The sequence below is a fragment of the Petaurus breviceps genome, unplaced genomic scaffold (assembly GCF_028583685.1).
Source record: "Petaurus breviceps papuanus isolate PSGF00001 unplaced genomic scaffold, PetGlider_PUasm1.0 187, whole genome shotgun sequence".
NCBI lineage: Eukaryota > Metazoa > Chordata > Mammalia > Diprotodontia > Petauridae > Petaurus > Petaurus breviceps.
This window is the reverse complement of record NW_027185799.1, coordinates 10426551-10439916: the sequence shown is the minus strand read 5'-3', so window position 1 is coordinate 10439916 and position 13366 is coordinate 10426551. Positions and strand designations below refer to the sequence as shown.

The following is a 13366-nucleotide window of genomic DNA, read 5'->3' as shown; positions in this document are numbered from 1 at the left end:
CGAATGGCGTCACTTCCGGAAGCTCGACCCGATGTGATTGGCTTAGGCCACTTGCCGCTTTAAGGCGCGCGCTTTAATCCTAACCTTTAACTACAGGAAACTACAAGCCCCACAGTGCTTTGCGTGGAGAGGAGGGGAGAGGTAAATGGAGGTGTGACCACTTACTGTAGAGGGATCGGCCTCTGAAGGGTATTTTTGCAGAAAGACTTCCCCTGTAGAAAGGGAACTGAATAAAATTACCAAATGCCCCGGGATTGTATTAGATTAAAGGAGATAGAACCAGACCAGAGCACTAGATTTAAGAGATCCTCTAGAAAAATGCTGTCCCCCTCCAGAAAGAAACTGAGTAAACTCAGTACAAGTTGGTATAATTTTTTCAATTCTTTTTCTTGCCTTTTTTTTTTTTTGCAACATGACTAACATGGAAATATGTTTTGCATGGGTTCACATGCATAATTGATGTGTATTGCTTGCCTTCTCTTAATGGGGAGGGGAGGAGGGGGTGGGAGGGAAAGAATTTGGAACTCAATTTTTTTTAATTTGTGTTAAAAATAAATAATAAATTTTTAAAAGAGAAATTCTCTAGTCTTACATACTTATTTTACACATAAGGAACATGAGGTGCAGAAAGAAAATTAATCGTCCAGTGCTACTCATCTAGAAAAGAGAATTAGTAAGGCAAATATTTTTTCCCCATCTTTCAGATGTGACTTGCCAAAGGTCACATAACTAATAAAGGGCAAAGCTGTATCTAATTGAAAATTAAAGGAATGCCCATCAATTGGGGAATGGCAGAACCAGTTGTAGCATATGGTTGTGATGGAATACTATTATACTGTGGGAAATGAGTGGAGTCGTTTCAGGAAAAACATGGCAACGCCTAGATGAATTGATGCAAAGTGAATTCAGAAGAACCAGGAAATCATTGTGCATAATACTATTGTTGTATGTCCTTCATTCTTGAAGAGGATCATGACATCATGGAGGTGATGCCATGACATTCAAGTGAATTGAATTTAAGTGAGGCAGGGCAGTGCAAAGTCACAAGTCTCACATTCTCCTCCAGAGCCATCTGGGTCCAGCAGCAAGATATATCAGGATGACTGGAGATGGTTCTAGATGTAGTGGGAGACCTTGACCTTTTGAAGCTAAGGTCTTTAACAGGTCTCAGTTTGACTGAAGCAACTTTTAGTGAGTAAGGCTAGGTAAGAAAATGAGGCAGAGACTGGCATTTTTTACCTAGTCAAAAAAAAAATCAATATGGGAGGGGAAGACCTTCTGGGTTTTGGGCCAGGACAGAAACAATTGCTTATTTACATTTGCCAGTCAGAGCCCAAACAATGGCCTGGGACCTATTGTGGCTACTCAAGGAGAGCCAGAATGATTTGGGTTTCAGGCATGGTCCTTAAAGAACTTTAGCCTGTAAACCCCAAGATGTCTTGTGAAGCTTCGGTCAAAATGTACATTCCTTTAGGCAGAGCACCACAGGTAAAGGTATGATACCCTATGTGGATAGAGGTAAAGGAAAGAAGAAAGAAAAAAAAAGAAAGAGCTGTGTTGCCCAACTGTCTAGTTCCAGTACTCACAATGGTTGTTGTCATTTGTCCTTCCTTCTAGAAGACCATGATATCAGCGAAGTGATGCCATGACATGCAAGTGAATTGGGATTTCACATGTTGCACATATTTTTGAATTTTCAGTATGCTGATTAGTTGTACCATTTCTTTTCTTTTTTTTCTGTCCTTAAAAACTACTACTTGCTGTATGGGATGCTATTAGATTTCAGGGAGGGGGAAAGTATGAAGTATCCCAGGGAAAATTATGCTGATGTAAAAAAACAAACAACATCAATAAAAACTTATGAAAATAATTGTGGAAGTGTCCCATATTTTAAGGGAGGAAGGATTCTTCTTTGTGGCAATTTATTACAATATTGATTGTCTCAGTAACTATCCCTTTCTAAAAGCTAATTAATTCTAGACAACTAATTGATAATCAATGGGGAACACAACAGATGAAGGCTTCTGAGTAAAAGTACTAAAAGCTATAAACCTTTACCCCTAAAGGAAAGCAAGTCAGCCCCTTTGTAGGGATTCAACCTGTTCATCCAGTTTGAGATGGTAAAATGAACTCAGAGGGGGTGCTGCATATTTATCTGAATAAACTTATCTATTTACTTGTTGTATCCTCCATTAGTCTATGAGCTCCTTAGGAGCAGAGATTGTTTCATTCTTTGTGTTTGCATCTCCATTACCTTGAAAGTAGTAGGCTCTTTTTTTTAAAATAAGTTTTTATTGATGTCTTGTTTCTTACATCCTCATAATTATCCCAAATTTTGCATACTCCTCCCAGAGAGTCATCCCATACAACAAATAGTATTATTTTATGGAGGAAAAGAAATCAACACAACTGACTGATAACTTGAAAAAGTCCAAAAACACGTGCAGTGTGTAACACCTAAGGACGTCTCACCTCCGTGAAGGGATGGGGGGGGGAGGGAAGAGGGTATTGAGGAGGGGAATCTTTTCATATCTCTTCATAGGTCCTGCTTGATCTTTTTTATTATTATTAAATTTATCTATTTATTTACTTTTAGTTTATGACATTCAGTTCCACAAGCTTTTGAGTTCCAAATTTTCTCCTCCTCCCTCTTCTCCCCCTCCCCCACTATGGCAGCATGCAATCCAATACAGGTTCTACAAATATTTTCACATTAAACATTAGTCAAGTTGTAAAGAAGGATTATAACCAATGGAGTGAACAATGAGAAGGAAGAAAGAAAGCAAAACAAAACAAAACAAAAAAAGAGAGAGAGCAAGTAGTTTGCTTCAACCTGCATTCAGACTCTAATTCTTTCTCTGAATGTGGATGGCCTTTTCCATCATGAGTCTTTTGGAGTTGTTGTATAGCCTTGCATTGCTGAGAAAAGCCCAGTCTATCAAAGTTAGTCATCACAGATATGATTGTGTACAATGTTCTCCTGGTTCTGTTCCCCTCACTCAACATTAGTTCATATAAGTCTCTCCAGGTTATCATGAAGTCTATCTGCTCATTTCTTATAGAACAATAATATTTTGTTACATTCAGATACCACAACTTGTTTATCCATTCCCCAACTGATGGGCATCCCCTTGATTTCCAACTCTTTGCCACCGCAAAAAGAGCGTATTTTTGTACATACAGGTCCTTTTCCCACTTCTATGATCTCTTTGGGATACAGCCCTAGAAGTGGTATTGCTGGGTCAAAGGGCATGCACATTTCTATAGCCCTTTGGGCATAGTTCTAAATTGCTCTCCAGAATAGTTGGATCAGTTTACAACTGAACCAGCAAGGCATTAGTGTTCCAATTTTCCCACATCTTCTCTAGCATTATCTTTTTTCTGCTTGTCATGTTAGCCAATCTGACAGGTGAGATGCAGTACCTCAGAGTTGTTTTGATTTGCATTTCTCTAATCAAGTGATTTAGAGCATTTTTCATATGATTGTAGTTATCTTTAATTTCTTCCTCTGAAAACTTCCTGTCCATATCCTTTGACCATTTATCAATTGGGGGATGACTTGTATTCTTATATATTCGACTCAGTTCTCTGTATATTTTAGAAATGAGTCCTTTATCAGAGACAATGGTTATAAAAATTCTTTCCCAATTTTCTGCTTCCCTCCAAATCTTGGTTACATTGGCATTGTTTGTACAAAAACTTTTCAATTTAATGTAATCAAAATTATCCATTTTGCATTTCTGAATTCTTTCTATCTCTTGTTTGATCACAAATTCTTTCCTTCTCCATAAATCTGACAGGTAAACTATTCCTTGCTCTCCCAGATTGCTTACAGTGTCATCAGCCTTTATATCTAGATCATGAACCCATTTAGATTTGATTTTGGCATTCAGTGTAAGATGTTGGTCTATTTTCCAGTTTTCCCAGCAGTTTTTGCAAATAGTGAATTCTTATCCCAGAAGCTGAAGTCTTTGGGTTTATCAAACAGTAGATTACTATTGTCATTGACCACTGTGTATTGTGTATCTAATCTATTCCACTGATCCACTACTCTATTCCGCTCCATCTTAATAATTCTGTTACATTCACTTTTGATTGGGGGAGAATGTAGTACTTTTTATTTACATTACCAGTGTAGAATAAGGTAATTCTGGCTATCCAGTTTGTCCTCCTGAATTCACTTCCTCATTATTCCCCCTTTAACTTCCAAGATAACAGCACTCAGGCAGCATTAGTCAATTGGTATAAGAAGACACATACAAATTGCAGTGCTCAAACTTTATTTCAACCATTTCAGTGATTATCAAATTAGATTAATAGCCTTTCACCACCAGAATTTCTTTCACATACTATAGAGGGGGGAAAAATCAGATTTCCAATGTTTTTTAGAGCAAATTAAACAATTCCATTCAGGGCTGAGGAGACAGAGAAGGGAAGCTTAAAGAGGTAGAAGGAGAAAGACAAGTATCTCAGAAGCCAAAGGAAGAGATAGGATCCAAAAGGAGAAAGGTAGGTGATCAATAGTGGCAAATGCCCATGCAAACACTCAAAAGAAGACCTCAAGACTTAAGAACAGTGAACAACACAATGATCAATCAAGATTCCAATTGACCGATGGTGAAGAATGATAATTACCTCCTAACAGAGCAGTCATGACATAGAATGAGACACAATCTTCAACATGGCAAGTAGGAGGATTTGGTTTTGCTTGCTTATGCGTATTTGTTAAGAGGGTTTTGTTTTCTGTTTCTCACTCCACCCCACCCCCCAGTGGGGTTTAGTGTGTGTGGGGGAAATGTTGGAGACTGAAAAAAAATATGTAATTTTGAAACAATAAAATGAAAAGGCCCTGGGATTAAGTAGGAATTCTTTTGAGTAGGTATTGTTTCTTTCATTATATTTGTAACCACAGCACCCAACAGTGTCTGGCTCATCATAAGAGATTAAAAGAGGTTTGCTGGTTCACTGATTTTTATCTTTTGAGAGGAGCTCCATTTGCTAAGTTAAATGGGGTTAATGAGGGAAGTGATGAGAGGGTGGTTGTATTAGGTATAAGCCAATTTTTCAAGAAACCTAAGGGAGAAAGAACCTGAACTATAGCTAGCTGAGACAGGAGGATCAACAGAGGATATTTTTAAGATGTGGGAAATTTGTCCTAATGTTTGTAAGGAAATAGAAAAGAAGTAGAGAAAGAGGGGGATGATGTATTTAGAGAAAGGCTAATTTCTAGAACAAGATCACAGAAATGAGTGAGATTGGGAACAGAGAGGCATGTAATTTTGAAAACTGGAGGGCTAGGGGAACATGAAACAGACTGTTTCCTCAGTGTAATTTTTGCTATAAGCATGGAGGACAGAAGTGTATTAGGGGACTTGAATAAAGAAGAAAAAGTTTGTAACAGTTGTTCTGGGGAAGGAAATAAGGAATCAATAAATTTAAGACAAAATTTATACCACTCCCCAAAACTATATAAATACTTGGAGAAAATGTGTAATTTAACAAGGTAAAATGCTATCTTCAAGATCAATTTGTTGTTATTTAGTCATTATTCTGACTTAGGTTAACATATCCATTAAACTGTGAATAATCAGCTTCATCCTCCTCATCCAAACCTAAAATGTCTGGAATTTCATAAGTTTCAGAAGACAGGTCAGTGATGGTGAAATCTGGTACCTGAAAGAGAAGAAACTCAAATATTAAAAATAATAGTTACTTAAGCAAAAAAAAAGATCTATGTAAAGAATAAGAACCTGTTTTATCAAAGAAAATCTGTGATAAATACTTTCAAAATAGGAATACTTTCAGATTTGTTTCACAAATTTAGTTTTTTTTGGTACAAGATTTTTGTAAAGTATAAAGCATTCCTATTTATAAATGTATAGGATAAATGTAGGATAAAAGGAAAGCTGTGTAGGTAGGTCAATAGAGTGCAAGTCTAAAATGAGTAAGACTAGTCTTACTGGGTTCAAATCTGGCCTCAGACATATAACAGCTTTGTGACCCTGGGCAAGTCACTTAACTTTGCCTCAGTTTCTTCATCTGTAAAATGAGCTGGGAAAGTAACAAACCACTCCAGTATCTTTGCCAAGAAAGCCCCAAATGGGGTCACAAAGAGTCAGACATATCTGAAATGACTGAACAAGAACAAAGATAAAAAGATCATAGATGTAGAGCTGAAAGAGATCTGAGAGGTCACCTAAGTCTACAAATGATGAAACTGAGGCCCAGTGAATTTAACTGACAACCCCAAAGTCAAAGTAATAATAATGGTTAACATGTATATAGCACTTACTCTGTGGTGGCCACTGTGCTAAAAATTTTATGATTATTATCTCATTTGATCTTCACAACAACTCTGGGAGGCAGGTGCAATTATTGCCCCCATTTTACAGATGAAGAAACTAAGACAAAGAGGTTGACTTGCCCAAGATCACAAAGGCAGGTCTAGAATTTGAACTTAGGACTCATAACACTTTTCACTGAATATGAATTTGTTTACATCTTAAGAAAAGTAAAGTAATAATGCACTTGATTATCCATGGTCAGACTTCCAGGAATTATAGTTCTCTGAAACATATCCACAAGCAGACAGAAAATAGAAAAAAAAAAACCTTTAATATTAAAAAAACCAAACAAACCAATCTGTCATAAAACTTATGTACTCAGACCCTTGGGTAATCAGAGACTTACTTACCCTTAAGACACAATTCTAACAATCTTGGTAATGTTTTGACCATCCTGTAGGCCTAGTCAATTAGAAGCAGCCAATTATGGGAAATAGGAATAATAGTAAGTGTAACTACTAGTACACTAAGAACATCAAGCAATAAGGATGTTAAAGAAGGCAACCAGCCACACAGAGCATCTAGCACAGGGGAGATGTAATAGATGGTTACTGGATTAATCAGTTGAAGGCAATCTGGAAGAAGCTTAAATTGTTGACTAGAGGCTCAGTCTAGCTGTTTGATCCTACAACTCTGCTCTTCTCTCCTTGCTCAGATACCTAAAGATGCCTGTGTGCCAGGCAGGCAGAATCCTATATGCCCTTCATGAAGGCCCACTTACTGGAGAAGCTGACCCTCTATGACCTCCAAGAATACCTGGAATAGTTTTAAAAGTCACTACTTTTTGTACATAGGAAAAAATGTATAATAATGCACTATATCAGCTGTGAATTGGCCTAACTGTTCTGGAAAATAATTTGGAATTATGCAAGAAAAGCTTCAAAATTGTTCAATACCTCAGATCCAGTGATCTGATTCTGGGGTTTATGTACTGCAGTGGCTACTGACAAGACCTATCTTCAAAAAAATATTATAAGGCATTATTTGTTACAGTTCCCCCCCCCCAAAGGGAAACAAATTCTATGACTAATTATTGGAGAATAGCCAAAGAAATTGCGTTATATGGATATAATTGAATATAATTTGGGTACAAAAACAAACATGACGAATTCAGAGAAATTGTAGAAATAGAAAGTGTTTATGAAGTGATACAGAGTGAACAAAGGACAGTTAAAAATTATAACATGCATGCTACAAACCTAAAAACAAGACAACTCCAACAGTAACAAATCTCAGGTCAAAAATAACAGGAAACATTGTTACTAGCTTAAAAGCACAACTTTTCTTTTAACAAATGGAAAACTGCTGACAGTGAAGATTTCCATGTACTCAATCAAAATCACTCATATATTGTTTGATTTAACTGTTTTCAAGGATTTTACATTGCGGAGGATTCAACTGGGAACAAGACGGGGATTATTATGTGTTGAAACAAAATTTACCATAAAATTAAAAAAAAATGAAGATCCCTCAGGAGAACTACTCAAACAACTTGGCTTCCTGATATCCAGCCCTCAAAGACAATTAAGACCAATAATTGCATCTAATTTACAGTTGGAGACCCCATCCCAAGATCTCCAACAAAGCTTATTTGAGTGTGGAGAAAAAAAATGGATGGGAAACTGTACCCGGAAAGGAATGCACAATACAATCCCATGGCTAGTCTAACTACCTTTAAGGTAATCTTCCTTCCTTTATTTGCAGAGGTGAGGGATGCATATGTTTTGGACACTAAATATTGTCAGATTTAGTTGAAGTGTTGGTTAGTTTTGCTCACCTGCTTTTCCTCCCCTCTTTTTCTGGTTAAATGGGGAAGGGGGAGAGATCTATTGAAAAATGTTATCAAGACAAAAGAGTAAAATGAAAATTAGGTTTTAAGAAATTGAAATTAAGATTAAGTGATCCTCAGTGTCTAGGTAAAAATCCTAAGGGGAAAATGCAATAAACAATTATTATTTAAATGGTTAGAATTCTGTAGTATAAGAATTTGGATGGGGCCGCTAGGTGGCGCAGTGAGTAAAGTGCTGGCCCTGGAGTCAGGAGAACCTGAGTTTGGTTACAGACTCTGACACTTAACACCCACACAAAAAAACTAGCTTTGTAACTTTGGGCAAGTTACTTAACCCCAATTGCCCTCCAAAAGGAAAAAAAAAAAAGAATTTGGATTGTAGTATAAGAACTTGGATTCAAGAGAAACCAGTGTTCAAACCCTGCCTTTAATAATCCTTGTGTAGTCATGAGCAAGTCAATGAACTTTATAAACCAAGTTTTGTCATTTATAAAATGGGAATAGCTCCTTAGCTTACCTCCTAGGAATCAAATGACATCATGTTCATAAAGTACTTTACATACCCTAAAGCACTCTGGAAATTTCAGTTACTGATATTGCTTTCACTTAATAATTCTCATCAATGAAATAATCAACCATGATTCCAGAGGAGTAATGATGCATGCTACCCATATCCTAACAGAGATGTCATGGATTCAAAATGCAGAATAAAATATATATTTTTGGACATGGCCAGTGTAGGATTTTCTTTAGTTTGACTATGTTTACTTGTCACAAGAATTTTGTTTTGTTTATCTTTTTTTTAATGGGGGGGGAAGGTAGGAGGGTGAGAAAATCAACATTTGTTCATTGAAAATAATTTAATGTTTAGCCTTAGAATAGAATTGTACAGATTGACCCATCCTCTATCTTGAAGAAAGAGCTTACTTACACACAAAATCCTTCAGAGGATTCTGATTGTGCAATATACCTCAATTTCTTCTCAAATTCTGAAAGTACCAGTAATGACACTAATTTTGGATAGGGGTTTTCCCAAGTGTATCTTTAGGGAAGAAACTGCTATTCTCCTGTGGAGTTATCCCACTCTTAATTGGAAGAGTCAAAACCTTGCTATGATAGCCCTACTAGAATATGAAACTTACTCCATTTCCCAAAAAAACAAATGACTCTGCTAGGTTTCAACCCTCAAATGGAGGAGTTCCTATAGTTTCAGGAGCCTGTTAGAGAGAATTTTTGGAAACTTTTATATACAGGACCTTTTGTTTAGCAAACAAAAAGGAAGCTGTCTTGGATAGGCTTTATTTTATCTTTTTTTTTAAGCAATTGGGGTTAAGTAACTTGCTCAAGGTTACATGGCCAGTTATTTTGTGTGAGTGTTAAGTATCTGAGGCTGAAACCAATCCCAGGTCTCCCGACTCTGGGGCCAGTGCTCTTACTCACTTCGTCACCTGGCTGCCCCTTGGATAGGCTTTATTTTTTTTAAAAAAGAAGAGTTTAAAAATTACCACCCATCTTCCTTTCCTGGTGCCTTAATAGCATTAACAACCTGCTTGGGATCACCCACATCAGTGGCATCAAATTTAAATAGAAAAGGGGCCTCTAAACTACAAGTCATAAATTGACTTAGAAAACAACATGTTAACAGCTGTGGTCTACTGTATTTTTTCTTTATATTCTTAAATATTTCCCAATTACATTTTAATCTAGTTAAGACTACACCCAAGAGTGTTGCTGCCTCTATCTGGCCAGGTGTTTGACATCTCTACCCCACACTCTTCTAACCTTATTGACTGAGTTTACTTAACCCTCATATATAGTCCCAGCCCCAAACCAGATTCCAATACTGGTCCTAATCATGGAAATAACTCACAATTATATAGCATTATTAAGTTGACAAAAAACTTTCCTAACAATAACAGTAGTAATAGCCAATATTTATAGAGGGCTTTAAGGTTTGTCAAGCACTTTATACACTTTAATTTGATCCTCATAAGTACTCTGTGAGGAAGGTCCTTTATTACTCCCACTTTACAGAATTAAAAGAAACTGAGAGTGAGGTTAAAAAATGACTTGCTGGTTGTATCAGACAACTAAGTAAATGTCTGAACCATAAAATAACCCTGTGATTTGGGTGGTACAAGTATTCTTATCCCCATTACGTAGATAAGGAATCTGATTCAGAGGTTAAGGGATTTTTTCAAAGTCTTAAAGCTAAGAAATGTCAAAGGTCAGATTCAAGCGCAGGTCTTCTGGCTCTGGGTCCAGTGCTCTTCCCACTAAGCCAAGGTGTGTCTCTGAACACAACGGCTAGTCTCATAGTGTTTGAACTCTTGTTTTTCTAGGAGTTTCTACCTTATCCCCATGATAGGATTACACTGTTAGTGTCCCCAAGAACCAGAATTCTCTTTGTTTGGGTGAACAAGTTTTTGCCCAATATGCTAATACCCGTTGGGTTTTTTTTAATGCTGCCCCAGGTAACCATTGTTTTCTCAATACTGAGTCCCCTATACCTGCTGCCAGACCTTCCAAAGCCAATCACTTGCCTGGACCTCTGCCAACGGTTTGCCACTAACTCGATCCTCTACTCTCCACTTGTCCCTGTATAGACAACCGTACATGGCATAGTGGACAGAGAGCCAGACTCCAAGCCAGGAAGGCCTGGGTTCAAGTATCACCTCTAATCCATACTGTTTGTGTGAACCTGTGCAAGTCACCTCTTGGTGTTCTCAGCAATTCTCCAAGACTATAATTCCAAAGAAGGTACCAGCTGGCATTGGTAGTGGGAGCTTCCTTGTCTGGGAGTTCCCTATGTTAATGAAATTACAGGTCTAATCCCTATCCTTTATCCTACAGAGGTTAACTTTAAGTTTACAGACTCAGTACGAGCCAGGTATCATTGAAAGAGCACTGCACTTGGAACCAGAGGATTTGGTTTTCAACTCCCAGCTACTTACAACCTTTCTGATCTTGGGCCAAGTCATTTATTTCGTATCTCTGGTTTGTAAAATGCTAAATTATATGACCTTCTGAATGATCAACTACAAAAAACTTAGCTATTCTCAGCAATACAACAATCCAAGACAATTCTGAAGGATTTATGATGAAAAATGCTCCCCATCTCCCAAGAAAGAGCTGATGGAGTCTGAATGCAAATCCAAGCATATTTTTTTCTTTCTTTGTTTTTCTTTGTTTTTTTTGTCTGTTTTCTTTTACAAAATGACTAATATGGAAAGATGATTTCATGACTGCACATGTATTACCTATATCAAATTGCTTGCCTTCACAATGAGGGAAGGAGGGAATTTTGAAATCAACATTTTAAAAAATGAATTATTTTTATAATTTATAATTAAAAATTATTTTATAATTTTATATTTTATAAATACATTATATTTTATAATTTATAATTAAAAATTATTCTACATGGGGGGGGCTAGGTGGCACAGTGAGTAGAGTGCTGGCCCTGGAGTCAGGAGGACCTGAGTTCGGATGCGGCCTCAGACACTTCACACACACACACACACACACACACACACACACACACACACACACACAAAACTAGCCGTGTTACCTTGGGTAAGTTACTTAACACTAAATGCCCTCCAAAAAAAGCAAAAAAAAATTGTTCTACATGTAATTGGGAAAAAATAAAATATTGAATAAAAATAAAATAAAATATGCATAGTCAAGCAAAACAAATGCTCCCCCCTCCCCCCCAAAAAAAACTATATGAACTTCTGGTTCTAACTCTATGATCCTTTTATCCCCTGACTTGTACTTCCTATATAACTTTGGAAAAATCCTAAATTTAGCCTTTTGGGGTAAACTAGCTGAGATGATTTCTGCAGTCCTTCTCAACTCTAAATGCGTATCACATTTTCATGCTTTATCGATGGGGAAATTATATTCAGAAAGGTTAAGTAACTACTTCAAGGTTACACAATTGGAAAAACCAGGACTTGATTCTAATCTAACCAGGTCAGTACTCCATACTTATCAGGCCCTATAAAAGTCAATGAGGGAGTGGTGGAGCCCAGTTCCCAGCTGGCCATCCTTGCAGAATCACTTACTTAGTTTGCCAAGTTCTTTAAACATCTGAACACAAACTAGGGAAGATGCTTCTGAAGAAGTAATTGTTTTAATAATACTAAAGTTGACTTACATCTGCTGGCAACTGGCCCTTACCTGTGTCCAGTCCCTGACCCAAATCAAAGTTGTCTTGACGGCATGTCCCAGAGGAAGTAGGATTCCATTTTGGAACCTAAGGAACAATAGGGAACTAACAACATTCCAAGACTTTGTTTCTAAGATGGAAAGTTACCCTCAAAAAGATTGCCTATTTGACATTAACTTGAAGGATAAACAATTCAAATGAAAAACCAAGGAGGGTAATCACAGCAAGCTTCATGGTAGGGTAAAATAAAAAGAAAAGGAGACCACTGGGATGAAATGGGGACCTTCAAAGCTAAGATTATTTTATCTAGTCACTAGCTGACTTTTTGAAAAATTATTTTTAAATCTTTGTCCATCCTTTGCAGTAATGGAAAAATACTGAAATGATCCAGGATAACTAGAATGAAATTTACTCTTATTTTGTTGCTTCTGTGTTAGAATATACTGAATTGCCTTTTTTTAAAAATCTCATTCCAGAACTACTTCCCCTCCCAGTTTTTTAAGGAGTTATCTTGGACCTCAGAAAGTTATCTTCAAGAATATCTTCTACAGATGTCTTGTTTCCCAGAAACAAGATTGTACATACATACATCAAGGGGTCTTTTAGAAGCTACTTCCTAGAAGGGTAGGTGTTAGCTATGTATAAAAACACAAAGTAGAGGGGCCTATCAGTAGAGGCAGCTAGGTAGTGAATAGAGCCTGAAGCCAGGAAGACCTGAATTCAAATCCAGCTTTAAACACTTGCTAGCTTTGTGACCCTGGTCAAGTCACTTAATCTCCATCTGCTTCAGTTTCAAATTGGACAATAATAGCATTTGTGGATAAAATGAGATAATGTTTATAAAGTACTTAGCACATAGTAGTGCTTAATAAATGCTTATTTCCTTTCCTTCCCCCTTTATATTTATAGTTCATAACCTCCTCCCAAATACAAAACCCAAAAATCAAAGTGTTCTTCCCTGAAAAATCCAGAATAGAAGAAAGGAAATATCTATTTGGTTTGAATAACTGCCCTCCCTAAACCCATCATTGTAACAAGAGATCTCCCCTCATTAAAAAG

The 13366-nt window shown here is 37.0% G+C and overlaps 1 protein-coding gene across 1 annotated transcript in view; it reads right to left on the bottom strand.

Annotated features, from left to right (window-relative positions):
* Positions 1 to 4263: 4263 nt before the first annotated feature.
* The window catches only part of PLIN2 (perilipin 2), a 34038-nt gene continuing 24935 nt past the window's right edge, over positions 4264 to 13366 (bottom strand). The window contains exon 9 of the mRNA XM_069090654.1: positions 4264 to 5673. Coding sequence (XP_068946755.1) covers positions 5539 to 5673 — 135 coding nt within the window. The 3' untranslated portion in view covers positions 4264 to 5538. The remainder of the gene's footprint in view (positions 5674 to 13366) is intronic.